Source organism: Opisthorchis viverrini (assembly GCF_000715545.1).
Source record: "Opisthorchis viverrini unplaced genomic scaffold opera_v5_2, whole genome shotgun sequence".
NCBI lineage: Eukaryota > Metazoa > Platyhelminthes > Trematoda > Opisthorchiida > Opisthorchiidae > Opisthorchis > Opisthorchis viverrini.
The window spans coordinates 3,737,881-3,765,145 of NW_008751658.1; the positions used below are offsets into that span (position 1 = coordinate 3,737,881).

At 42.4% G+C, this 27,265-nt stretch overlaps 1 protein-coding gene across 1 annotated transcript in view; it reads left to right on the top strand.

The window, feature by feature from the left end:
• Positions 1-938: 938 nt before the first annotated feature.
• The window catches only part of T265_00235 (hypothetical protein), a gene marked incomplete at both ends in the record, with an annotated part of 69,074 nt that continues 42,747 nt past the window's right edge, over positions 939-27,265 (top strand). The window contains 5 exons of the mRNA XM_009163943.1: positions 939-1,249; positions 1,306-1,480; positions 6,178-6,304; positions 17,611-17,741; positions 17,819-17,942. Of these exons, the coding sequence (XP_009162207.1) occupies positions 1,159-1,249; positions 1,306-1,480; positions 6,178-6,304; positions 17,611-17,741; positions 17,819-17,942 (648 nt within the window). The remainder of the gene's footprint in view (positions 1,250-1,305; positions 1,481-6,177; positions 6,305-17,610; positions 17,742-17,818; positions 17,943-27,265) is intronic.

Here is a 27,265-nt window from a genome sequence, read left to right on the forward strand (position 1 = left end):
GTGCATGGCGCGTATAGACGTGGGCCTAGCTGTTACGATAAGTTGTCGGGGTGAGTAGCAACTGCTACCGTTAGCATAATGAGCGGAAATCGATGCCCTAATTACCATCAATCTATGCACATTATGATGTATTCCACGTGTGCAGCGTCATATTCCCACTAGGAATGATATCATTTTGTTGGTGATTCACATGCAGTTGTCTCACGACGCCGTTTCATCCACAAGATAGCTATGCATACCGGAGAAAGGGGATCGTCCACAGAGATAATCCTCGCATCTCCGCTGCAAGTGTCATGCAGTTTTCTATCACTGTTATACCTAGTGCGGTTTCATGATTTACCTTTCATCAACCAGTACCAAAATGCTAATCCGCGATGGTCCTTGTCCTTGAGATATAGCGCACTTGCGTAAAATGCTTTAAGCAACATTACTCAAAAGTGCAATAAGACAGAACCAATTTTCTGTGAAAGTCACAACTTCGAAGACCCTATAGTTTTGGTAAAAACAATTTGGGTGTATTTTTGGTAAGTGTCAACAACGGAGGACCGATTGGCCGCACGATGCTCTTAGTTGTGAAACGTTTGCGAGTGCAACAAAAATGTCTGCGCCAAAATGGTGGACCTTGTTATCAATGTGCTCACACCAAAAATAGTCCTAATCTACGTTCATATTTCTGCAGCTTACCAAATTCCACAGTCCCCTGGAGCAATAATACGCCTAGCAGGAAAGTGTGGTGTAGTGCCTTCCCAGGTCACAGAATGTCTAGATATGATTCAAACGTTTGAACTCGTGCCTCAATTGCCTGTCTCTCTATATCCGTCAGAATCACATCATAACTTTCGAAAATTCAATTCCATTGTGCGAATAATGAGTGCCCAAAATTAGGAAAAGCGTGACTGAAATTCAGATAACGCGCTATCGAACATCGAATCTATGTTCACAAAAGCTATAAATCGCGTCCTGCTAAAACCTGCAAGTTTTCACTTAGGTTGTCATTGGGGTAGCGCAGTCTGAAGCTTTTGCACAAGATTATTGTTCTTTGAACCTTACCAATACTGCGTTTGAACTTCTTCTCAACGGAGAACGGAGAACCTGCGGGAGAACGGTTTCGTTCGCTGTTTCCGAGGCTGATCTGTGTCCGCGTTTTTCCGGCAGGACATGGGGTGTGAAAGACAGACTGCGTTAGGATTATTCTGTGTTTTGGGAGGTGTCATAATCCAGATTACATACGGAAATTTTTACACCGTTGGTAAGTTTGTCTTTGGACCTTTCAGCTTCCTATTTACATCGAACTAGGAAATATAGCGCCATACATGGTGGATTACATGAATTACAATAACATGTCGGTGAAGAGTACCTCCGTTGTGTGGCTGACGTCTGTTGCAATTTCAATGGAGGCAGTTGCGATGCCCATAGGTGGATTTTTGTCCACAAAAATAGGATTCAGACTGGTGGTCTTTTTGAGCTGTTTGATTCAAAGGTGGGTTTTCTAGAAGATTTTCCATTATTATTTCGAACGATTTTCGTTGTCACATAACCTTCTACAAGAGTGTCACGCCCTGCATCTTTTATTCCAACTCTGCTTGTTCTTGCTTAATAGATTCCTTAATTTTATTATGTTGATTATAGTTGCCGACAATGACAGGATACTTTATTGAACCATGTTCTCTTACCGACTAGTAAATGTAGCAAATTAACTGTGAGAACCTTCACATTGACCGGCTTCTACAGGACGGTTTTTCACCGTGACGCTTATTGCTAAGCCTCGTTTGACTTCATATAGTGCCGTCATGCTCGGTAATGTCTACTTTTATTGTTGCTCTACGACTGCATCGGTGACATGCATTACAATTCCTCTTCACCACTCCGTAACGTTGGTACACATAAGATACCTTTGAGACTCCGCTAATTTCAGCCCTTACGTGAATCTTCGAACGGTTTCATCAATAAGCTAATGATACATGCTGGTGCTTAACAAGCATACAACTGTGAGGGAGAAATGCCTTAGTTCTGGAATGGAAGGAGGAAAAGGTGAGAAATAAAGGCATAGGTCTTTTGTGTTTCAGGAAAATTTTGTAGAATAAAGTTTGTATGGGTCGGTCACAGGATATCATGTCTAAACAAGGCGCCATCAGCCGGATTAACCTGGTGCTTTTGCTAAACTTACTTGGTGCACGTCTAGCGCAAAACGACAGGTGAATCCCTGCTGGCCAGTCCGGGGACCAACAGGGTTGGCGCCAGTGGAGTAGACGACATATCGTAGCCTTGGGGGTTTTCAACTTTTTTCAGGCGGGAGCACGTGGGCTCCAGCCGGGAAGCTTAAAGGTAGCACCACAGTCAGTCTGGCTGCAGCCCGCCTCCGTTCTAGGATGCCATTACGGACCTCCTCCTGAAGACTTTTGCCAATAATTGCTTGAATCAAATATGTGCGAGCAACCTGGTCAAAGAAAAACGCAGAACTTTGTCTTTCAACATTGCTAGGGCAGCGTATCCGTCCCAGAAATCTGCGAACGCTTTGGGGTGACAAGAAAATAAGTGTTCTATTTATTGGCAGAGAATTTAAGCTCACTGACCAGGGCTCGAAATGAGCGAGTTAGTTGAAAAAACGAGCACAAAACCAGAGCGTTATTATAAGCTGTTATTCAAAATATTCAGTCTAGCGACCTTGACGATAATATTTAATAAATAATAGGTGTGAAATACTACACCTGAGAACCTGGTCTAAGGCACTCATCTGAAGTGCCGGATTAACAAGAGCAGCTTCTGCTTACTCCCAGACGCTTTGACTTCTTCCAGTTGTTGAGCATTTTTGATGACATTAAGTGTTTTTACACAAACACCAGTCATGTACACGCCATTGTGCTTCAAACTAGGAGGTGCAAAGTTCCTTGGGTTATTACCTGATAGAGAATCTTCGGTGATCCATTGGCTTCTGCGCATGCGCTCAAGTGAGATTTATGGGGTCAACCATGAATTTCTTATTTCTCTGTCTCTCTCTAATGCAGCTCTGTTAATTTTCCAGAAATCGTTGCTCGCAAAGCTTTCTAAGTGTTTATTGAGAAGCTTGCTTCCGGGGTGTCTAAAGATTCGCGCCAAACAAGGATGTGATCTGAATTGTCTTGTGTATTTCAAAATAATTTGCAATCCAAGACTGATTGACATTGAAATGCCCAGTGGCCCCAGGATACCGTATAGCACAGCAACAACCAATGCCTCTAATTTCGAGACCACCAAAAATCAACTGGTGGGAATTAAATTGTGTTTTGCGTTCAGTCTATACAACCAACGAAGGCGTGCTTCTAATTTTCAGAATTGTTTTAGCTGTGCACTAAAATATCTTGCCATTACGAGCCTAATCAAAATCTTTGTGGTACCTTGCTCGGTTAATTCTCAACAAATCTATTCCGACAAATCAGCGTTGAATATGATAAAATAAAACATCAAACATTTTGACTACTGCAACTTTTTATCAAAGTGGAATTTTGGGTAGCACAGAGTTGGTCTTTTACACGCATTCACTTGAACAATAAACCCACAACTCGAAGCCCTCTAAAGCATCTGTGGGATCATAAGACATGGTCTATGGTGCAGAGATAAACCATACCGTTTTTTTAGCAATTACGCTTCGGTGACGCATAACAGTTTCGGAGGTGCTAATCGAAATAGTATCATAAGTGTACGCATGATCAGCTTTCTGGCCAATCCGCATACGAGTTTTTGCCATGAAAGCTATAATAGAATAGGAGAACGATTCCTGAATAGCGGCTGCAAAGTGTTTTAAGTAAACAGTAGTGTTCAATATGTCGGTTGTTTAAGTAGTTAACTGATATCTTATATGGAGTATCTACAAAAGAGTGATTGTCGTGTGAGATAAGAAGAGGGTTATGGCAACGGTAAAGGATGATAAGCGAGGCCAACAGTAATCTTTTGGTTGACATCAGCCTAACTGATGTTACTACGACGTTACCGGTGTGTTCAAAAACTACCAAGTCAGTATCAATGCAGGAGAACGATTGAGCTCCTCAAAAATAATTCTCTAAATAAGAAACTGACCGCAGAGCAGTTTCACATTTCAATAAAAAATTGCCAAACTTGTTTCTAAGCTGAAGGGCCAGAAGACCACATTTGCTTAAACATTGTATAATTACTGATCCGGTAAGAGTGACCACAGTTATGCTGAATGAGTATGCTTTATTATAACCCGGTAGGTCACTGAGGTGCGCAAAGGATAATGTAATAGAATACAGTCTATATGCGACGATATTATTATATTACTCTTAACGTACTGTTGAACACTTATCAAAATTACACACCTCGGTTTGCCTGCACGGTTGGTGGAGTTTATTTTGCAAAGAAGGATCGCTATGAGCAAAGGCTACGTGAGTATTTTGGGAACCCTGTATTTAAAAATATAGCAAGTAGTTTCATCGCCAAACTTTTTCAGAGAAATTTCGTATAACAACTGTAGGACATGAAAGATTCAGCGCCATTTAGCATTGACTCAGTAGCTCAGAATCAGCGTCTGTGATTCTTTTGCTATTCCAAAATTAGCTCACACCATGAAAAATTGATACGGGCACCTTCATCATGCTGACACTGTGTAAGATGACACTAGTGTGAATGGTTCCTCATCTTCCAATCCCAAGCCAACATGTGTTTGTGCCGGCGAATTTCGTTGTTAATTTTTCATTACTGGTCTTCAGGTCATATGGTGACTACTTAAGAGTTTGCGCTAGCCGGAAGGTTTTCCGACAAATAGTAAGATGAAATAACTGATCATCTGGCATACGAAGCACAGTGCTTTACTAGAGCATTTGGCAGGGTAAATTTAGCCCGAGAATTGGACCAGTAGTTGTCTTGTTAAAAACGTCCATCACAATTTGGAAGCGCCAAAGCAATGTTTTTATGGAAAGCGTTCATCAATGATTAGGTAAAGGTAGCCGTTTGCTCCCAGATCGCGGTGGCTTGACTTTACAACCATCGTAAGCGGTGAACAAAAAATGAATTTATGGAACCTACTCCTCACAAACAGGTCAATATCTTGGTGCCTCCTTCTAAGAGCCATAAAGTGGAATTTGAGAACGCCACATAATTGCTGCGAAATGGCGCTGTTTAACAAGATGTAACCCATCAAAACTGGATAGGTGCTTATTTCGGTTGTTCGTATGTGGTTGCAATTTTAGGTGTTGTAAATGAAAAGCCACAACTTTAGAAGGGCACTGCAAATGACAAAATAAAATTCAGTAATAAAATTGTTTGGTGGATTTTTTTTAATATCAGTGAAAGACAATGTTGCACTGTCTGAAAACTCAGGGTTTTGTCTTTTATGCGAAGAAGTTCTGTTTAGTTAGAAGTAGATGCAGTAAAGATCTATCAGAAAGGTTGATTTATGAGCGCTTTCTTAAAGCCGCTTGTCAAGGACAAGCTCATTTTAAAGCCAAGCCACCGTTTTCAATATTCCACATAAAAAAGCCAGCATTCTTTTCATTGCTCCGCCTCTTGCTGTGTTTGTAAACACGCGAATACCTCTGCTTTTAATACTCGAACTTGATTACAGAATGTGAGAGCTCCATGTTTTGCAAAAATGGGGCTGATATCAATTGTGGCGAAGACGAGTTGCTCCCTGGTCTAGTGAGTATAGTGCAAACTAGTCCTGAATGTGGCATATATAGGTTGCTTGTACGTGCATTTGCATGATACTACTGCAAAACACGGGCCTTCTACATATAAAAATCGAACGCTTTTGCGTTTAACGTAAAAACACATCCTAACTTTGTGAACCTGAATATCTTTTAGATGAATTTTGTCAAATACTTCCCACCCTTAATTCCTAATCATACCACTAATAACAACCATCACCATTTAATACGACCGCAGAAACTGAGGCAGACGTGGGTAAAATTCGATTTGTGTTGCTTTGATGAGGTCACCACATGACATCAGAGATTGCGAAGTTATTACTATTTTTAAATTACGGCCTTGTAAGTTTTTACCAGAAGAATATATTTGCGCTGCTGTGTTTTTTTTTCGAAAATGTCTCCAATCAAATGATGTATCTTTGATGTTTATATACCAGAAGTGATTGTCAAGAGACGTAGTTTAGTTATAATTTGATGACCATATTTGAATGGAATATTTCCCGAAAGGTTTCCATTTAGTTGTTCCTTCCTATTGTAGTAGTGGTATTGCGCTGACCTATTTTGCGTTGAGCTGGGGATTCATAGCAGTGGTTGTCACCTACGGCGCCATACAGGGCTTTGGCTTCGGCTTTGGATATTCAGTGATTATATCAACTACGGCCATGGTAAGTACACGTATTTATGGATACATATATGCGTAGGCTTGTGCCTTAATTAGGGCTATCCTTGTAGGCCGTAATCTGGAATTGATCTTCATACGGCAGGAAGTGGTTATTCACCGTACATTTTGGCCCGGTTTTGTGTCTGCTAGTGTTTCGTCTATCAGTTTCTTACAAATAAGTAAACTCATTCGGCAAACGCAATTCTAACGCATTATCCTTTTGATTCCTGGACCTACAAATGTGTTTCGCCCGGCCGCAAAGTTTAGTTTTGCCAAAAGTTCTACTTCAAAAACTTTTGATTCATAGTTTCTTAGATATCATACTACTGTCCGCGGAATACCCACCAGCATAGACAAGTGAGAACAACAAGGTTTGCGTCCTATTCAGCTAGGATCCAAAAAAGTCGAAAATCTAGAAGCTAAACGAACGTTTCATCATCAAAACTGTATTCACCTCCATTGAAACAAAATACAAATAGCTTCTGATACGACCATTTCTATTTATGAAGGTTGACTTTTTTGCTTTTCCTCATTTTAGCTGTCATGACAAGGCAGTGCTTCTACCATATCTGCCTAAGTGAGCCACACACTGGTTACTGTAAATTTACAGAAGGCTATGAATACGCTCTATGCATACTGTTTTGTGAAACAATCAGCTCCTGCTGTTAGGGAAACGATATTTGCAAACGCTTATTTTCCATTTGACTCAAACTGATTTTTAAGAAGCTTTTCGGTCATGACTCAGGTCAGCTTCTGCACCTTATAGGATAATGGGAGATAGCTGATTTTACTATGGTAAACAGCTAATATCGAAAGAGGTAGTGCAGAGTGGTAATAACAAGCAATCGTCGCCCTTTAGAATGACGCATGTATGGCCATGAAGCTGTGTCTGTTTATTGATAAACCAGGAGATACAAAATCGCTGGACTGCATAGACGTCGCTATAGAGGGGGTAGGCAGCATAGGTAGTTAGGTAGCTTAGGCAGCATAGATGGTCGTTGGTTTTTCTCCCATCGTAAAAAGTTGACTGACAATGTTTCGTCACCAATCGGGGTTACATCATCAGTGTGTTGTTAGGAGGCTTACTGGTGCGTAGGAATGAGTCGGTGGTTGTGCATTTGCTTCAGCTACTTACACTAATGGCACATGTTTTACGGTCTGCCAACGTGAGACTTGTATGTGGACGTGGTTGATTTAAGACCTCACAACCGGCATGCCACGTGTTTATGGGTTAAACTGGGTCAACCCTACAGTATCGTAACTATAATTCTCCATTCAGGAAACCTAGAAGCTAGGCAAAAAAAGAGTATTACATCCACTTGGTAAATTTATTTGCTACTTAACTAACCGATAAACCCGTACTATGCACCTGGCAGGTTTGCATTTCCGGTGTTATTCAACTAAACCCCGGGAAAGTTGTTAATTCAGCCGCGGACTTTGTAGTAACACGACTTGAAAATTTTTTGCACTATTACCCCAGATAGGCGTTCATGTCTTATATTCACCCAAGAATTAGTTGTAAATTGCCTGTGGTGTCTGAGGTCTTACTGTGTTCCAGTCAAGCCAGTGTAACCCCTTTCCCAGTGATGAGGCATGACAAAGACCGTGCCGTGGTGTTGGTCATAAAAACCTTCGTCTCACCCAAGCGACGGATTTGCATAGCTTGGAAATATGCGATCCAACCACTTGGCATCACTCCCTTTGGCAAGAAACAAACATAGTTGCACGGTCACCGATGTGCAAACCCGAAGTATAATGATCACTTGTCTTCACCACTCAGCACTAGCTATTTTGACATTGGTCCCTTGAAGAAACCAACTACAGCTTATTAGCCTTAACAGCGTGAAAGCCTAGTCGCTTCAACCAAATAACTGCTTTGTTTGCAGTAGAAGAATGATCCGTGGGGCCAAGAAGATGTAGACCACCATACGGACATAGACTTTGCATCAGGTTATGAACAACTATTTTGGTTTTAGTTACTCTAAAATCTTGTTGATGGGAAAAAACACCGTACATGTTTGTGTAACGCATTTTGAGGCCCACCGATCCTAGGTGTTCGGATGTCGAAGGTTGACAGTTAATTCGTAAGCAACTGGCGCAAGCCGTTTCATAAGAATGAACAGGAGTTCGGCGGTCCGACTACCTCTTGCAGGCTTATCCTTACAGCATGGCAACTATCCATACCCCTCACGGTCACATACATTTTGAAGAGGTAACACGTGTGGCTATTCACGGTTTTTGACCCTGAGGTACGAAATTTCGGTCGGACACATTTCTATGTCTGCTGAATTCATCGCCCATATGCGTGCTCCATAGTCGGTTGCAATCCTAATTGCTATTGCGTCCTTCGCTCTTGCAATCTGATTCTCAGCATACTGTTAGCGTGTGCTTCGTTTATCAGTAACATATGCTTCGATATGCCAAGTCACCTCTGCTACGGTCCCATGGTCTCCAGTCGTGCACCTTGTTCCCTCTCATCTCAAACCTAGCTGCGAACATCACAGGACTACTTCCTTTTCTACTACTATTATTTACTTTTGAAGCAAACGTTGACAAGGAAGCGTGGCAGGTGGGATAGCGCACAAGAGAACATAAAAAGAAGGAAATGTACCAGACCATAGAATGCCATTACTAGATTTGCGGGTTACAGGAAGGCGTCTTGGTGTTAGTACAGGAAGTTTTGAAGCAGAAGCACAAGAGAAAGACCTAGAAATGGGGAACAGACAAGCATTCGAAATGCGCTTCATGGTGCAGAGCGCGCTGACATAATCAAAAATCGGACTTCAGGCGTGCGGACAGGTGTAAAAGACGTTGGCATGAATGAACAATCAATGCAATATCTATCGTAAATCAGTACTATAAAGACGCAGAGAGTCCAAAACGGCGAGCAAGTATGAACTAAAAGCTATCACCTAGTCAAGCAGCAGCTCTGACACGTTGAGGACAACATATGACCACACATGAAATAGCCATCAGAATCACAGTCGATATCACGTAGGACTGAAGAATGGACAGAACGTTTATCAGCTCAACGTTTCTACCTACTATTCCACAAAAACATCCTGAGTTCAACCGAAAGTATGTTCATGCTCGTCACGGTTGCTCAATGTCTGTGAATAACGATCTGTTCAGGCATTATGACAGAGGCCAAAGTAGGTGCTTTCAACTTTTCGAAGAAGAATGAGATTTTATACGGGTTAGCTTGCAAGCCAATCATGATCAGCCTAACCAGTATCCACGATCCAGCAAAACTGTGGGATATTTACTAATTTCTTCAGTATATAACAAATTTTACGGCATATACTCGTCTGATGCATATGAACACATCAGAGGCTTCCAATTTTCATCCTCAACTGGTCGCGGAGAATAAATACTATAGATAAATACAGGATAAATCACTCGTTTTGCTAACATGAACCCCGCTTCAAGCTAAGCGACCATCAATGCTCTGTGTGTTGATCCAGGGAGCTGCGGTGTTTATCTTGGCATTCAGACGCAATTTAACCAGGATCGGGAGGCTGAGAACCTAAACATTCACACCAGTTTACGAAAACTGACTTCAGTGCAAATGCTTATCCATACGCGGTCTCCACTGTATCGGGATGGTTGTCCTCATATACTGAACATCCAATATTATATGCCTCAATATGGCGTCCATTTAGCTAATTATACTGTCTTTTAGACGTATTAACCCACAAACAAGCTGGTTTCTAAGGTTGCGCAGCACTTTTGGCGTAACGCACTGGAATTATCCGGGTAGGGGGACATGTTTTAGCCTCGTTACTACATAGCCCATGATGAACTTTATCCGTTTATACAAATTTAAGGAGACAGGCGTAAACTTTAATAGCGTTTTTGCGGGTGCTTTTATCGCTTGCAAACTTTTCCCCGTACAGTCTCAGCTGTACTAACCGCCTACTCGTCGTACAGTGGTTGTAGCTGACGCAGTTTCGTCCACCGATGATTTGGGAGGGAGGGGTAGGTAGCTGCGCATTGCAGGCGGGAGCTGATAAATTGGTGCGTACATACAGCACTGTCAGTTGACTGAAAGTGCGGGTGGGGGTGGAAAAGGAGCAATGCATTGAAGGCAATAGCTTCGATGCACGAGCGCCATTGAGGAAGCGACTCGGCCATGTCTGATAATGTCTCTAGCCATTGATGTGGCCCATCTCGGGGCCCCATCCAGGAAGACGGCAGTGACCACCGCAGCTGAGTTTGCTGGTAATGGCTTTCACACTTTGCTGCCAAGTCATTGTTTGACCGCCTCTGGCTCTCTTCCACCCTTCACGTGGTTGTGCGAAAAGAGCTTTTCGAGGAAGTCGGTCGACTGGCATGCGCAGCACGTGGCCAAGCCAGCGCAACCTATGCAGTGTGATCAGTTCATCTATCGAGGATGAGTTATTTCTCCCGAATACCATTCGACCTACTTCAGATTTGCTGATCCGGTGTTCCCACTAGATTCATGCAATGCTCCGAAGACATCGATGGTCAAATACTGACGCCCTCGGCGTGCAGCGGCCATGTTTCTGATCCATATAGTAATATGGAGCGCACCGCAGCATTGTAAACTCGACCCTTGACAGAGATCGCCAGACCACCGGGACTGATACAGCTGCCCAGGTAAACAAATTCGTCTACTAACTCAATCGGTTCATCCGCAAGCATGAGGCTAGGGTTCGAGCCCACCCAGTCTTGCAATGGCACTTTACACTTTGCAGGTGTGAAGCGCATGTGAGGCAGAATTATTTAGGTCATTTCATATTGTTTGCATTACCACGGGGTCAGATCTCAGAAGACCTATGTCGTCTGCGTACTCGATGTCTGTGAGTGGAGGCCCAGGGAGCACTTCGACCCCACAGGCATTAGAGGCCGGTAGTGAGTCTTACATGATCGTATCAATGACGAAGTTGAAGAGGAAAGTTGAAATAGGACAGCCTTTTCGGACGCCAATGGATGTGATGAACTCAGAAGAGAACTTCCCGTAGACCTTTACACGGCCGCAGGAGTTGGCGTACAGCGCCTTAATGAGGGTCAAGTATTTATGGGGGACACCTTTGCTCCACAGACACTGTCATAGTGCTTGGCGGTCCACAGAGTCAAAGCAGCTTTCAGACCAAGAAACGCAACCACTTTTGGTTGCTGGAAGCAGTGTCCCTGTTCCAGAATCTGTCGGAGGGTGAAGATATGATCGATGCAACTTCTCGCAGGACGGAACCCAGCTTGGTTTTCACGGATCTGCCTCTCTCTGTGTTCAGTCAACCTTCGAAGGATAAGACCGGAGAGCACCTTTGATGCCACAGCTAACAGGCTGATGCCACAGTGGTTTCCACAAGGCGTCCGCGTACTTTTTTAAGATGGGGAAAGCCGTCGACATGCCCCATTCTGCAGGCACCTTCTCTTCGTCTCATATAGCACCAATAAGCCAATCGGTCGTATCAGTTGATGAAGGGCACAGTTGCTTGCCAGAAACAGTTCGTGATCAGCACACAACTGAAGGAGTCGATCTCCGTTGTCTGTGCGGCGTGCACCGACTCCGAATCGACCACCCCAATGTGATTTCGCGGAGTCCAGACGACCTGCTTGGGCATTGAAATCGCCCGCGAGCATCACAATGTCGTTGCATTTTGCCTGACGAATGAGCCCGGATAGCTCTCGATAGAAAGTATCCTTCTCCGCATCAGAACTGCAGTCTGTTGTGGCATAAGCCGACACAACAAACAGGCACCGCTTTTTATGCCGCGAGGCATTGAGCTTGATTGAACTGGATAGCCAGACGGAGCAGAGACGACTGTTCACTGGGATCCAATCCAGCAAAGCGCATTCAGCTCTGGGGCTGAGTGCAACTCCCACGCCATTTATTCCACGAGTCATCGCTTTTGGGACACCGGACACACGGAGGGAGAAGTGTGAAAGAGCTGAGTTCATCCTTGGCGTTCTGAGATGCAGAACCACGCTCGGGTCTTGTATGCTTGTTTCGGATACACAGCATATATCGATTTTAAGGGGGTACAATGTTTCTGCAAGCATAGCCTGTTTGCCAATTTGACATAGGTTGCGGATGTTGAAAGCTCCTATGTGGAAAGGATCTCGTGGATTTAGAAAGGTGTTATTTTGTTTATTTTTTGTAGGCAGCGAGGAGCCTAAGGCCCTTCGGTCACATTGCTGACAGTCAAATGGCCAGCGACTTTTGTGCAGTGGGAAGGGGTTAGGGAGGGACATCGGTGGACGCTGAACTGCGCAGGCAAACGATACTTTCCGGTTGCCCATGCCGTGGAAGGGGGTTTGGTTGAGGTACCCCACCTTGAGCCTTCGACTCAAAAGTCTGACCCACGAGGCAGTCTATGTAGAACTGAAGTAATCCGAAATATTGGTCAAATCTAAAGAATTGATAAGTTCCTTGTTGGAGCATGAGGACTGAACCGCCGCTTGATTTACTCCACAAATCGCGTTGCGTTAATTGCTGTACTAACCCAAGCTACTCAAACCTGACCTCAAGCTACTCCTTAGGACGAGTTTAACTTAACTTAACTCATAAACAAAGGTAGAGCCACCTACCAGGGTGTCCTGAGGCCAATAACCTGACTAGAACATCGACAGTCCAACAGCTCAATTCATCGAATACCCCAAATATTGGGAAGTATGGGTCTCCACGCCTTACTCTGCAGCAGCATACGTCCGAACGCAAAACAGCTGATGTAGCATTCCCATAAAACACTATAACTTCTTGAGGTAGGTGTAACACTGCTCTAGAAGCACTGGTAAATTCGATAGTCATGTCATGCGAAACCAAATCACAGCTTCCATAATTTTGACAAACGTCGAAATGAAGTTAGAAGCAGTTGCCAAAGAAGGAAGAAGCAAAATGTGTAAGAAGGTAACTTGCAAACAGCCGCCACTGTTTCAATCCACCGATCAGCAAGTACTTTGTGAAAGCACCAAACAAAAAAGACCCAAGAGCCACTATGATTCTTACGTGAACCAGAGACTTCAGAAAGTTTTCATTTGGCCAAGCTAACTTTTACTACACTGAGATGCAAATGTAGGTGTTGTTGATCTAGACTGTTATTTGTCGGAAGTAGTATCAACAAAAGCGCAGGCCGACTGGATGACAAAGTGTCTTGCAGCACTTTGGTGGACTTGAAATCAGCGGTGGGTCACCAAGCAGGCCTAGATTTGTATCACTTCTCGCAGTCCACGCCTTCGACCCACAAGTCTCTTATGCCCCGTGAACCGAAGCAACAGCGCTTACTGGTTTGTGTTGTTAAGTGTTGAAGTTGACCTTTACGTTGAAAGCAAAAAAATAATCATCCACATCAAGAGTTGTTTAAATATTAACTGATTTAGTCGAGCTTTCGAAACATTCATCGCACGAAATACTACTGTTATTAATGTCACGCATCACAGTTCATAGTTTATCATCTATAAACCATGTACCTAGAATAAGTTGGTATCAGGAAATCTGGTTTTTCTTCCTGGAAAACGAAAAAACATGAGAGATACAGCCAAATGTTGAGGGACTGCGCAATCAGTTATTTGATTCAGCTCAATGTTTTGAGGAAACGGGGAGTTGTGAAGCTAGGCATTTGATGACAATCTCTTTGATGCAAGCTTGTTACCCACTGAGAGCGTGGACCACTTCTCTCGGTGCCATTAACCAATAATAAGTTGTGTCCCAGGGTCCACATCAAAGGAAGCGGAAGTTGCCAGTTTGAGGGAGTTTAACTTGTTGTCAGGTCATGAACTGTGTGCCTGTTCGTCGCTTCTATTCAAAACAGAGCTGAGCAAAACGGCTGAGGGGAGGAGACAGTCCTTTGACATGCAAAGCACATGTGCTAACCAATACATCCCACACAGTACGAGTCGCTCATCGATCACACTGGCGTTTCTCTCACCAGAACCATCTGGGTACCTCAGCAACTGGATGTTTGTTCCGGATCCGGTCAATATTTCGAAGGTACTGGTGGCCAAACACCGAGAGACTTCTTACATCCTTTGCGCGTGGATGCCGTGTTTCTCTTCCGTAAGACAGTGTGGATCAATTCGTCGCTATGTAGAATTCATGCTTACCAAACAAAGAAATATTGTACCAGTGCCATGGTTTGTGTAGGTTAGCAAAACCTATTCAGAGCCTCCAGTTTAAGAAGATCTTGTCTTCAGCCTGCTCGCAGGAACTTATACCCCCGTGTAAATCAGTTGGCCTGTCTCGAAGTGTGATTCTACCCAGTTCTGTGGTGACATCTCATATCTCTCAGATGCGAAGCTCGTTCAAAGCAACAGAGTAGACTTTTTGAGTTACATGGAGTGACTACGTTTCTAAAGTATCTAAACCAAGGCCAGCAATATCCCTCCATGAGCGTTTTGGTTCTTTTTCATGATCAAAACGGTCCACTTTACTGATATTCTGACATATCATGGAATGGGGTGGTGTTCATAATCGAATGATTTCATGGAGGATAAAATTGCTGCGCCGATGGCCCACTCCTAGATATAATTGTCAACATCACTATCATCACCATAGTCATTGACAGCACAACGTTGCTGCTCAACAGTGATGCTTCTCTGGCGTGACACACTTGACAAACTCATTATAACGAAGAGCAAACTGGGACAGTCCAGACACCTTATAATTATAGGATAAGCATTTGGAGCTACCAAACATGGTAGGCACCCATTCAGACATTTTGGATAGAAAATGATAGCATGAATGTCATGTAAAAAACCTCTAGCCCAAAATTAGGCAATAAAAAGAGCATTTCTTTTAGCAGACTTACACGACAGGCACATTACACTGCCAAACCACTGCAGCCTCTGATACTGAACACATTCTTTGATTGGACTTTCTCTTGCACGACCAAACTTTCTTTCCCTAATTGTCTGCGGATTCATTGGCATCATGAGCGGGAATCATGAAACGGCGGTTATCAAGGACCTCGTTACCTCACAGTTTATCTGCTTCCAGAGACCACAAATGAAAACCAGGCAACAAAGTAGCCGTATTGTAGACTGATTAACTTGTTCATTGAGATCCTATGATAAACCCATTTATCACCATTGGTGTCTTGAACCAACAATCAATCGTTCATTCACTCCCTCATCCACCTTTTGCGGAGTCTATCCAGCTTCCTGTATAAGTGTAACGCCCCACGACCACGGGTGGGATCGCAATGGGCGTGTTCAGGAGCATGCCCTCAAGCTTTATCAATCAATAGCCCATGCCAAAGGGCGGGATGAACTTCGTCACTCCGTTCAAAGTTGCGTGACGTTCTTTCTTTTGAGTACGAAGGCAAGTCTACAATCTAAGGTAGACAAGTCTTTTGCCAACATTATTTTGAAGATCTATAGTTGGTCTCAATAAATTTCTCATCACAAATTTGAAAAGAGGTGGAGATGATGCAAATCCATGTTGGGAACAGCCTCCTATAAGAAGGCTTTCAGAGAAATCGCCATGTACCCTCATTCTCCTGCTGCTATTAGAATGCAGACAGCTTACTCTATCCAAAATGAAGCCTGTTAGAGGGACAAACAGGACAACAGAATCAAATGTGAACATTCTGGAAAACCCGAGAATGCCGAAACTGTGAATCTTCCGCACGTACAACTTGTGCTGTCACTCGATGATCAACGCTTCGATTGTGTAGGCACTTCCGGGTGACGAAGAATAAGTGATGCTTAGAACCTTGGTATGGCTGGAATTAAGCTGATATCCTAGTGATTTCGGCATCTATTTCAAGTTGTTTATTACTTTTCTGCAAAAGAGAGGCGAATAAATCGGACTAACGCTGACTGAGTACCTTTTCCCTACTTTCAGCCAGTGTATGTGAAACGCCAACTTAACCGGTAAGTGCATGAAAGCACATTTGCCAGAACCAGCCTGTGAGATCACGGGAGCTCCCGGATTCACCGTCCAGGATGCTGCTGAAGTCCCATAACCGGCATAAGAGCAGCAGATAACCTCAAGGATTGTTTTTCAGGATGCTTAGATCAATTAACTTCTCCATATTAAAAATATTTGCACCAGTTTACCATTTTGTGCTTTCGCACACAAACTGTTTTCTATAACCCGTCGTACAGGCCAAATGGAATATTTGTTAGATGTTTCTGGCGTTCTTCGCCCCTTCCAAGTACAACGTAACGGATCTCATCACAGTAGATCAATCTTTTTTTCACCAGAACTATACTCAGAAGCGATTAACTCGATGGCTGCAATAAACGAAGGTGTTGGAATAAGTCCGCCTCTCTTAATTCTAGGCTCGAATGAGTCCATCAGCCACCGTTCGATGGATTCTGGTGGCATGGTATCGGTGTTATAAAGTGTCATACAGTTCAACGGAAATATGCTAATTAAGCTACTTTCACGTAATAAAGGTAAAAACTGCGCAAAAATCAATTTGGCATGCTAGATGGTGTAGCTGCGTTCATTTCAATTTTCAGTCGGTTTTTATTCATGCAAGCTAGTGGCTACAGACCAGTCAGCGCGCTGCTCTCTGTATGAAGTAAATGTGCTGGTATGTATTTTTTGATCGTAATTTGGCTTTGCGCGACAGTGTGCCTACTATGGGACTATATAATTCATTTCCTCTTCGCCAGCTACATACATGGGTTTGATGTTATAATATTTAATATCACAGAAGAGACAAGCTGATACATTCTTGTCACCATGTGTTTTTTGGTGTGTCCTCAGTTGTTATCGTGCTGGAAATGTGATGCGCAGGTTATGTTAGAGCCATTAAGTTCTGACGGTTCACCTTAGAGATTTTGCTTTAAGAATCTTATTGTTCTGAACTTGATTTTACATTGTAACGCTTCGAAGACTCCATTTCATTCTCGCTATCTTTTGCTCATTCACTTTGATTGGAATAAAACATTTCCGCCGCTTACACCGTATGTGGATTTTACTGTGAGTATGTGAAAGCGTGCATGTGCGATGATAACTACAAAACCCAACACATGTCTCAAGGTTCTCATGGGGGATTCAAACTTAAGTAAACGTCACCGACTATCAAAGCCAGTAACTGTTTGCCAAGCGTTACTGAGGTAATTACTGTCTTGTCGGCTCCATTGAAGGTGAGTTTTCCTACTTTTGATGAAACAGTACGGGAAAACCACCGGATTGATTTGCTTATTGTGGATAGATCGATGCTTTCAAGGTCAGTTCCCGGGAAACTATGGCAAATACATTACAATTAGCGCGTCGACCTAGCGGCATAATTTCCAAACTCTATGCATTAACAGTGTATTCCTTTCCCGTGGCCATTTTATACCATTTGAGTTGATCATCCTTTGCCTCTTATCCATCTGAAATCCATCCAGTGGTTTCCCAGAAATCGTGGCCTGGTGGTTGGTTTGATTGTTGGTGGCTTTGGTGCTGGCGCATTGCTTTTCACGCCGATTCAGACGGCCTATATCAACCCGGACAATATTGCAGTAAACAACACGACCAAGTGAGTCTTATGAGTATGCTTCTAAGACCCTTCGTTGGTTTTATATGTTAATCTAAATCTGTGATCCCCCATTACAGAACATTTACGGACCCAGATCTGCTAGCTCGCGTACCCAAGGCCTGCCTGGTTTTGGCTGCAACCATCTCATGCATTCAAGCCTTTGGACTGCTGATGATGCGAGAAAAGGCGAAAGACGGCAAGGTGGGTACATTTTCAAATAAGGATAGTCTTTAATTGGGCTGGGCGACTCCACCAGCATGTCTGGTGAGAAATTAACAACCGCTTTAATTCGTAACAGCTACTTTTAATGTCTTCAAATGTTTTATTACCGTTCGACCAGACGTTTTCCATTTTTTAAAGTGCTTGACAGGAAAGTCGATTCCGCGCCATCACTTGTTCATTTGGTCTATCCTCTTTATTCTCCCCTGGCTATTGCTTGCTGGAATGTGTACATCCAACTACCAGCTGTCGTCTCCGCCCTTGCAACCAGCCGTGGTTTTGAGAGAATCACATTCTCTTGGTTAAATATGCACCAAATTTCAGTTTTCGCTGCCTCATATGTCATTGTTTTCAGATGTAAGGATCAATAGTGTGATTTGATGGAACTCCAATCTATATACTCAGTGTGAAAATTACTTGGATATTTGTTCAATATGAAACACTCTGATTGATCGAGTAACACGCATGGGAACCGTAACAAGTAAACTTAGATTAGGCATTCTCACCAATGCAGAGTGTAATAACGTATGGTATTTCTGCACTTCGTTTACTATTAAAGCACCATAATTAGCCAATCAGATGACAGGATATTAGGTTCTCTTCGAAAACTATATAAACGCAGCTAGGCATGGACGAAGCGCCCGATCAACTACACACTGACGAGGTCTTCTCGACTGAGAACGCAGCGTAAGCTAATTTCCAAGCTCGGTGAACAGAGCAACTACTACCTGATCAACAACTAATAAAACAGAGTAAACCAAACAAAATATATTATCTCCTGAGAACCATAGGCCAGGCTAGGTGGTTTGCCGACTTATACTCCGTTCCTTTCGAATTCTTTAGGTACAGAAACACTCATTTAACACCTTGATTTGAACAATTGATTTCCGAACATTGTGGCTTATTGCCCCATCTTCTGTCTCGTCCACATTAATGTAAACTCAGATCGGAAAAATACACCACATCATACAGTGATCCAAAACCCTTAGAGCTGAAGTCTTTGAAGGAAGATCGCGTTCCCGTGAGTAAACATTGTCGTATCCCCTGATTCACTCTCACGATCCACTCCGAAGTCCGCATAGGAGGCCCGTCCTGCAGTCCTTCGTAGTGGTTCGTTGTTGGGGGACCACCATACGTGGAATTCAAACAACATATCTAGTAGATCATTGCTGACACATGTATATAAAGATGGTGTTCATTCGAGAAGTCTCCTAACTTAGAATCAGAGATTTTGCAAATTTTCCATGCTAAGAAACCTTAAGATGTGCCAGGCGTTGGAGTCGTCGCATCCATCAACTGTATCCAGTAAATCCCATTGATGACATAACACAGCAGGCCGGTGGATTCTGAGGTGTAACCGTACGGGGCGTGATTTAAAACATCATAAATCCACTTTTGAATGAAGAATACTGTCATAGGCATTTCTTCCGACTAATAATAATAAGGTAGACCCATAACCAGGTCTGATTAGGTAGGCTTGTTCCCCAAGTTTCCATCAAACTTATGTTCAATCTGGTTTTAATTGGATATCCAACTTTATTCCATCGGAGTCTCTCGTTTATGATCTGTCATTGACACACAGGCCTCCTATTGTACTTATTCAATATTCGAGATATCAAAGCACATTTTGTTTACGAATTCTAGCATTATTCTTTATTTATTTATCCAACCGAGAGAGTCTTTATTTTGCCTTCTGACAAGGTAAGAGAAGTGTCGGTGTGCCTAGACAACCTGCTCTCCTGATGTTATCATACTGTCAACGATGGGAAGTAAGAACCTATTTCTTTTGAGTAAGAAAGCCACTTAGTTATGTTCTCTGTGGCTTCTTCGTTAGGATGCAGTGTCTGTTACGCGCCACTCGTTATTCGGTTTACTGCTTAATATACGGTTAACCACCTGCCGTACAAAAAAAGTAGTCAGATATTTGGAACTAGGCGTTTGGTTTCTTATAACAGCGGCGATTGCACCAAGCACGACCTTTATCTCCATTTTTTGTCTGAACCCAGTCGACAAATTTGAACAAACTCGATCATAACACTGCATTGTCATTAGCTGTGAATACGGAACCTATATCAGGTCTGTGTCTCTGTGTTATGAAACTTCACCGGCAAATAATACAAGGACGTAAACGAACAGCAAATTGCGAGACAACTGGTCGACATCCTCAATCAATCAAATAGCTTGACAAATTGGTCCTCTGTCAGCGACATTTTGACCTAAGGTGTTGGTGTATCATTGAATGGTCACCGCTTTCTTGTGACAATTATTGTGACAGTGGGATCGGTTGACGTAATCTAATTACGGATGCTTTGTCTGTTGAGTGTCCATTTTAAACTGGATGACTCGACCGGATTAATCCGGTGAATAGTATCAGCCAAGGAAGCAGCAGTGGCACTGGTCACGTGGTTTCGATTGTTGCAGTGCCTACATAGTGGCATATGCTTGCATGTTGCACGTTCCACCTAATGCACGGAACACGGAAATAGATCGAAATAGGTGAGTCGTGGGTAGCGCCTGATCCCTCAGACTAATTTTAGGAATTCAGCAACTACTGATTAATTTCATCGAAATCTATAAAAAGTGCATTACGAATATACATGTATCGCGATATATCGAATAGCGTAGCGACTGAAACATGAGGCGACCTGGTGCAACACATTCAGTTGCCTGAAAACATCACAAACGAGAGATTCAGCTGGGTTCCAAGTGAGTCTCTCGCAAAACCAAATTAGTTTGCAAATGAGTGTTTTTCGCTGAAATCTAGTTTCTTCCAAGGCTTTCATTCTTTGTACGTGCACTGGCCTACAGAATCATCTCAGTATAATATGGTTTTAACGCTCGTTCTAAACACTAGTGGAAAAACTTAGCAAACTTAACTGTCACGGTTATTTTATCGTACCGTGTTTATTTACGGAACTACAAATCGCTTCCGTGTATACCACATATCACAGTCTTGCTGGCTTCTGCTCCTCACAGATTTCAAAATCAATAAATCAGACATTTCTTTAGGATCAGACAAGGGCTTGTGTTGTCATTTTCAAAGTTTCCTGTTCGTCACCGTGCACGGCCACTAGTGGCTTGCCAAATCCATACCCTGAGCCATTGGCTACAAATTTCATAGTTTTTTACAATGTATCAATATCAAATGAATAAATTGTGCCGCTGACCAGTTATGTGATCAAAAGAGAGTGCAAACAAGTTGGCGTCATTTTTTTAGGGTTTCGTTACTATTTCCTAACGAGGCGAACGCTGCCTTCAATAGTTTCTCCACTAATCCTGTAGTACAAATTGCTTCCATTTTTTGTCCTTGAAAGTTTCTTGAGGGCTAGATGTGAACTGGAGAGCTGTGGAACAGTGCTAATTCACGTAATAACTCTTTTTATGACCCTTCTTGTGTAGGCTGCGAAACTATTTTCAAACGATTTGTGAAGGTGTTTTTCCTGGTGTCTTAGCATCTAACAATGTCATCACCAAAAAATTGCCGTTGCACATTCAAGAAGTTGAAATGCTCTGGCAAACTGATTGACATCGGCCTCCAGTTTTCCATTATGGTTGTGTATACTTTCAATTAGTACTATTTCAAAAATGAGAGTCGTGTTCAGCCCTACTTGCACTTCATTGCAAAATGTGATGGACGAAAGATGAGGGTTGATCTAACATGCACAGTTTTCTCATTTTCTTGCGAAACGCTCGTTATTGATAGCTGATTCATCTGTGTAGTTCTTACTAAAGTCATTCTTGATATGATAAGGGCAAAACTGTTCTCCATAGAACGCCAATCCTACGTAGAACGATTATCATTCTTAAATTCAAAGTTTTTGTATTCCAGCGTTTTTGTCCACAGTCAGGTGGAACGAAGCTAATTTTTCCTACAGAACACCCGCGGTGACCATATTGAGGAAATTCTCGTTTATTCTTCACTGGGTTGACTCTGTCCAAGCATTATTTTCTTCAACCCATGATATCTAAGTATGTTTTCGTAAATTTTGCGCTGAGTTGGTCATTATACCCTTCATGATGGATTCACTCTGGAGTTGTCTAATTCTCATCAGAGTTTGTTGCTACTGTCTTCTTTGATGGGCTGAAAGGCTTCTGTTTATGTCGTCTGCGGATTCTTCCCGTTTTTTAAAAAGGAGAATCATAATCGCAAACGGAAACCACGAATTCATTTAAACGCAAGTCGTATCAATCCGAAATAGGCATCGATCAATCACAGTCCCCACAAACTTCACTGTAGTTATCTCGATGTCCTTTATTTCTTCTTTATATATTGTACTTGGTTTGTCTAATTATGGTCATTCATGAATGCACCGATATTCTGTCCACACTGTAAAGGTTATGCGCTTCGTTCACCGCGTTGCAATCATTATGCATGAAACAACAATAAGTGGCAAATAAAACTGTCACGAAAATCAACTGTCATAGGAAGAAGAAAGACAAGTATGGTTTTGTTCATTGTAATATGAGGCCAGTGACAATATCTATCTGGATGTCCAGCTAGGCCAGGAATAGACCGGCTTGTGTCTCGTACAGCAACCCTTGAGAACTACCAGATAGCCCTTCAAAATTGGGGGTTATTCAGTATCCTGTGGTGTAAAACCATATCTCATGGAATAGGATTGCATACTTCTGGAGGAGGTACGGGACGCCCTGCCCAAAAATGAACAATCTTATGGAAATTTGACGAAGAATGTTTGGTATGTGCGTTTTTGGAGAGTGATCTTCCTTTAGAGATACTTCAACTCAGTTATACCCACAAAATTCAAGGACAACAATGGGAGTTAGGGTGAAAACATTATAACCACAGATTAGTGGGAACTGGTCTGGCCGGGCAACACAAATTGCCTGAAGTTCCCTAAAACTAATGACAGTTGGAACGTTCACGTGCAGCGTCATCAGCTACCCTTCGGTTGATAAGGCAGTTGTTAGTGTCATCAAGTGTTATGTTTGACTTTATTAGGCTGTATCACAGTGCTGAAACCGGAACCCAGGTCGGTGTGAGTAAACGGAACACGGGAAGATGAATTCTCAACAGAACTGTTTCCAAAACCTAAATACGGTCTATGAGATACTGAGTCTACCAGCATATATTCCACCTGCCCAGGTTTTACTGAAGTAACCGCCATCTGTTGAAATGTTATTGACGATAAATTTGGGTAGCTGCAGCAAATGAAACAGAAGTATGCTTTGAGTGGGCAGCTCCTATGTCAGTGTTCTGCAGTAGTGTGAATAAATGAGGACTTTGAGCTCAGACCGGTCGAATAAACAAGCAACATTGGCAAATGTTTAATTTTTGCATGCTTTTTTGATGAATTTTTCTCCCGTTAACTTTGATGGTGGCGTTTTTGAAGGCTTACAAGCCAGGATTCTAACAAGATGTCTCTTATTTGGGACCAAATTATGGGAATGACTGCGCAAAACCTCTAATGGGTCTCGACCAGTCGCATAGTTTGTAACAGTGCTTTGTCGAAAAATCACGTGGTTTTCTAATGGCTACCTTGGCTACCTATCAGAGTGTGTTGGTGCCATGGCCCAAAGACTACTTTATTGCACCCCCTTGCCAAAATCAGGCTATTCCATAGTCGCTTTCTGAACGGTCACTCAGAGAGACAAATTCCTATGAGCAGGAAACCAGGCATTTACACCTGTCAAGAGCTTTGTGCATTAAATCCCGAACTTATACCGGTCGGCAGACCAAATATGGTCTAAAACCTAGAAATCTATAGGGATTAAGTGCACGAGCTGAGGTCATGTTTTCTGTGCTTACGACCTGCTTTGCGATTTCAAGGGTTACTTCTACTTACGGCGTGTCACTTTATGACGTCAGGCTGGATCTCTCAATTCACTTGACCTAATCAGTATGTCTTTGTTTACTGGTAATATCGCGGTGAAGGTCTGCTTATTTTCACAAACATTAACTTTTTTCCGTATTCGATTTCAATCTCAATCCTTGTTAGTTAGCAGATCCTCCGTGAGCATAGATAAATAGTCGGATAAACATTCTGAACATTCGTTATTAGTCCGGGTGTTTATGGCTGACGAAACCATAGATCCACTATTACCTCAGGAGTTGCTTGTGGCAAACGATCATTGTCAATTTGCAGTCCCCCGACTTTTGCATGGCTGACTGAAGCAAACGGACCTTTCCGACATGCGGACTTCGACCTCATATCCCTAATTAAATCCACTGACACCACTGTTTGCGCACCAATTATATTAGCTACCCGCTTCAATACGTAACTATCTACCCACTCTCCAAATCAAACAAACTGGTAGCTATAGCTATTGTACGTTTGGTACGCTGTTTTTACATTTGATGAGGATGACATATAAATATACACTGCGAAATATATGGGTGGTTGATTGGTTAACTGTGAGCCGAATTCAGCGCTCATTGTCTGACCCACTGACCCATCGCTTCGCTTTACTCCGCTTCTTAAAAATGCACTGATGACGTCCAATTGGTTGGTGATGAAACGTTTGCAATCGTACTGCGAACAAAACAGCAACCATCTGGTTGACCGTGTTTTTGTCCGGTTATCCGTTGCTGTCAATGCAGTTCTTTTTTTACCCCCTTCTTCCAAAGACTACACAGCTGTCTTGCTCAGCATGCTAAGGATGTCCTTACAAAATAGTATTATTTAGCGTAGCCTTGATTCATCGAACAGCCAGCAGTATTTATACGAAGATTATTTTCCACTATAGGACTACCTCTACATTTGTTTAACAAACCGGTATACTTAAGTTCCCTCATGTAAGCTCCATGAAAAGTAGAGTGAATGGAAATGAGGCACTGTAGTTTTCCGGTGGTGTCACCTCACGACTCGCAGCTGATATGGACGCACTCCAAAAGTTTGTATGAACTCTCTTAAGGAACGTGTTTCACATGTGACTGTAACAGAGTTTGGGTGAAATTATGTACTTTTAATAGACTAAACTTCCGCACCCGGATTTAGTAAAGAAAATAAAAGGTTTGATAAATAACAAGAAGTGCTTTTGGGACCACGTTGGTCCACCAAGAGCCTTGTACGGGAGTCAGCAATGCTTACTCAAAAGTTTAGACCTACCACCGCAACACACTCTCACAAGCAGGAATGTTTTTCTGGATGTCATTGGTGTCTTCAAAAGCTTGCAGTGATAAAAAAAACTTTGAAAGATCCAAATGCTGAACACTACTTATGAGTACTTCCAGCAAGGGAATAATGCCTTTCAGTTCTGCAAAACAGAAAAAAAGACAAAACTGTTTTTTTGAAGTTGAATCCAATAAGTAACTCTTAATGCCGAAAATAACCAATGGGTATTAAGTTTTTAAATTGAACAGTACGATAGTGTTGAAAGTTGCACCACTTTTAATGTAAAGACATAACATTACTCTTACTAGGATGACACGACCTTGGGCTTCATAGAGGTCTGATCTGAAACTCATCTCGGTCTTTTACCTACAATAAAAAGAAACCTGGTGTGATATGTTCAGTAGTATGGCATCATCAAAGCTGTAATAACCGTGTACTTGCCGTACAGTGGTTCTAGCTGCATAGCATGGAGTTACTAATAACATGATTATATGCAGAGTCAAGCAGTTTCAGTCTAAGTAATGGCGAGCCGCGTTTAAATGAGCAACACTGCTTAAAATTTAAGCCCCCATAGGTCAATCTGCGTAGTGAAGAAATACTTGTTGCCAGAAAATTTTAGGTGAAGTATTTGAACAAAACTCTGCTGTCTTCTGCCCATATTCATTGTTTAGCTATATTCGGCCTCTCCCATGGCAACAATGGTCTGATTTGTTCCCTAAAAATATCCAGGCCATACTTTCCCTTGTGGTCCAATGTACGACAAAAAAGTTAAGATGCACCTGAAAAATAAAGTGGATGGCTCAACTATCACAATGTCATGGCCGAATCCGGATGCATAACTAAAACCCCTTTCGTAGTTGTTGAAGCACATATGTCAGACGTTTAGCTTTCAAGCAGGTTTTACCAAAGTATACGCATGCTTACTGAAAAATAAGTATCTAGGATTCTTTGGAACTTACTGACCTCACTCTACATAGATTCAGCAGCAGCAGATCCTTGATAACGCTGCTACAAATCTATTTATGCTTCTGTCCAAGTGGCTGAATCTATTACACACTATTATTGGGCCACGGATGGGATTTGAGACACTCTTCCTTAGCGGTCCTTAACCGTAACTTGATATGGGGTTTCCGGTTTTCAGAATTCTCGAACGTTTCATCTGAGGCGGATCTACGTCGATCCACCTCAGATGACGTTGCCATTAAACTAATCATACGTCGGCACTTGTTTTATATGATAATACTTGTAAATAACAACGCTCAGTACATCAATAATAAGAATTCTGCCGCTTCTGGTTCCGAATGGTAACTACCACCTGAATGCAGCCATCCACTCGAACATACAATCGTCTTACCTACATGATGCAAGTATACAGTATTTAAGCTTGCTCACTGTTATGTTTTTTACATCCTGCTTTTTGAGAAACCCATACTACCTTAAGCTCCGGAATGTCGAGGTTATCCTAGTAGCGAGTCATCTTTAGCAAAAAACAAGGATATCAAACTGAAAACAATATAGGAAACCATTTAAGTCGAAAGTTAAATGTCAAAAAGGTGGAGAAATGTAGAAGGGTTCCCGGAAATGAGGCAGATATATCCACCGGGATTGAACTTTTGTCTCACTGCTAACTGACGGATTTGCTTCCAACCCTGTATATGCTTACCGAAAATTCTTTCATTCTTTTGTCAAGGATTACGTATTTTGTGAATATGGGGAGTGGTCTCATAATCCTGACACTGGGCGCAGAAATGGTCGACAATGTTCCCGAATTACTCGATTTCTGGGGTATTCATTCCACAAATTATGACTTCTGATTTTAGCTAAGTCATGGACAAACGTATTGATTTTTGCAACGTGTGCATTTACCAAAGCATACCCAATAAAGTCTATCACGTCATTCCTTCCGTAAATGTTGATTCGCTACCAAATCCGCCCTGTACCATCCGGTACTGCCCCACTCTTTACTTTCAAATTGGATCGGTCGATCGATTATACCACGAGTTTCGTCATATTCTATTTGGTTCTAACAGCTTGTCCATCTTTACTGAAATTTCAGTCTATACAGCGTTCCAAGTGTTCATGTGTTACCTTTTTTGGTACGAAAAGCCGAATATTTGATTGTCACATAAAGACCTAATGTATCCTAAAACTTCTAAGTGAGCCGGAAGTTGCACATAATATTTTCTCATTTATTTTTTCTCGGGTGAAGGTTTTTATGATGTGGAAGATCAA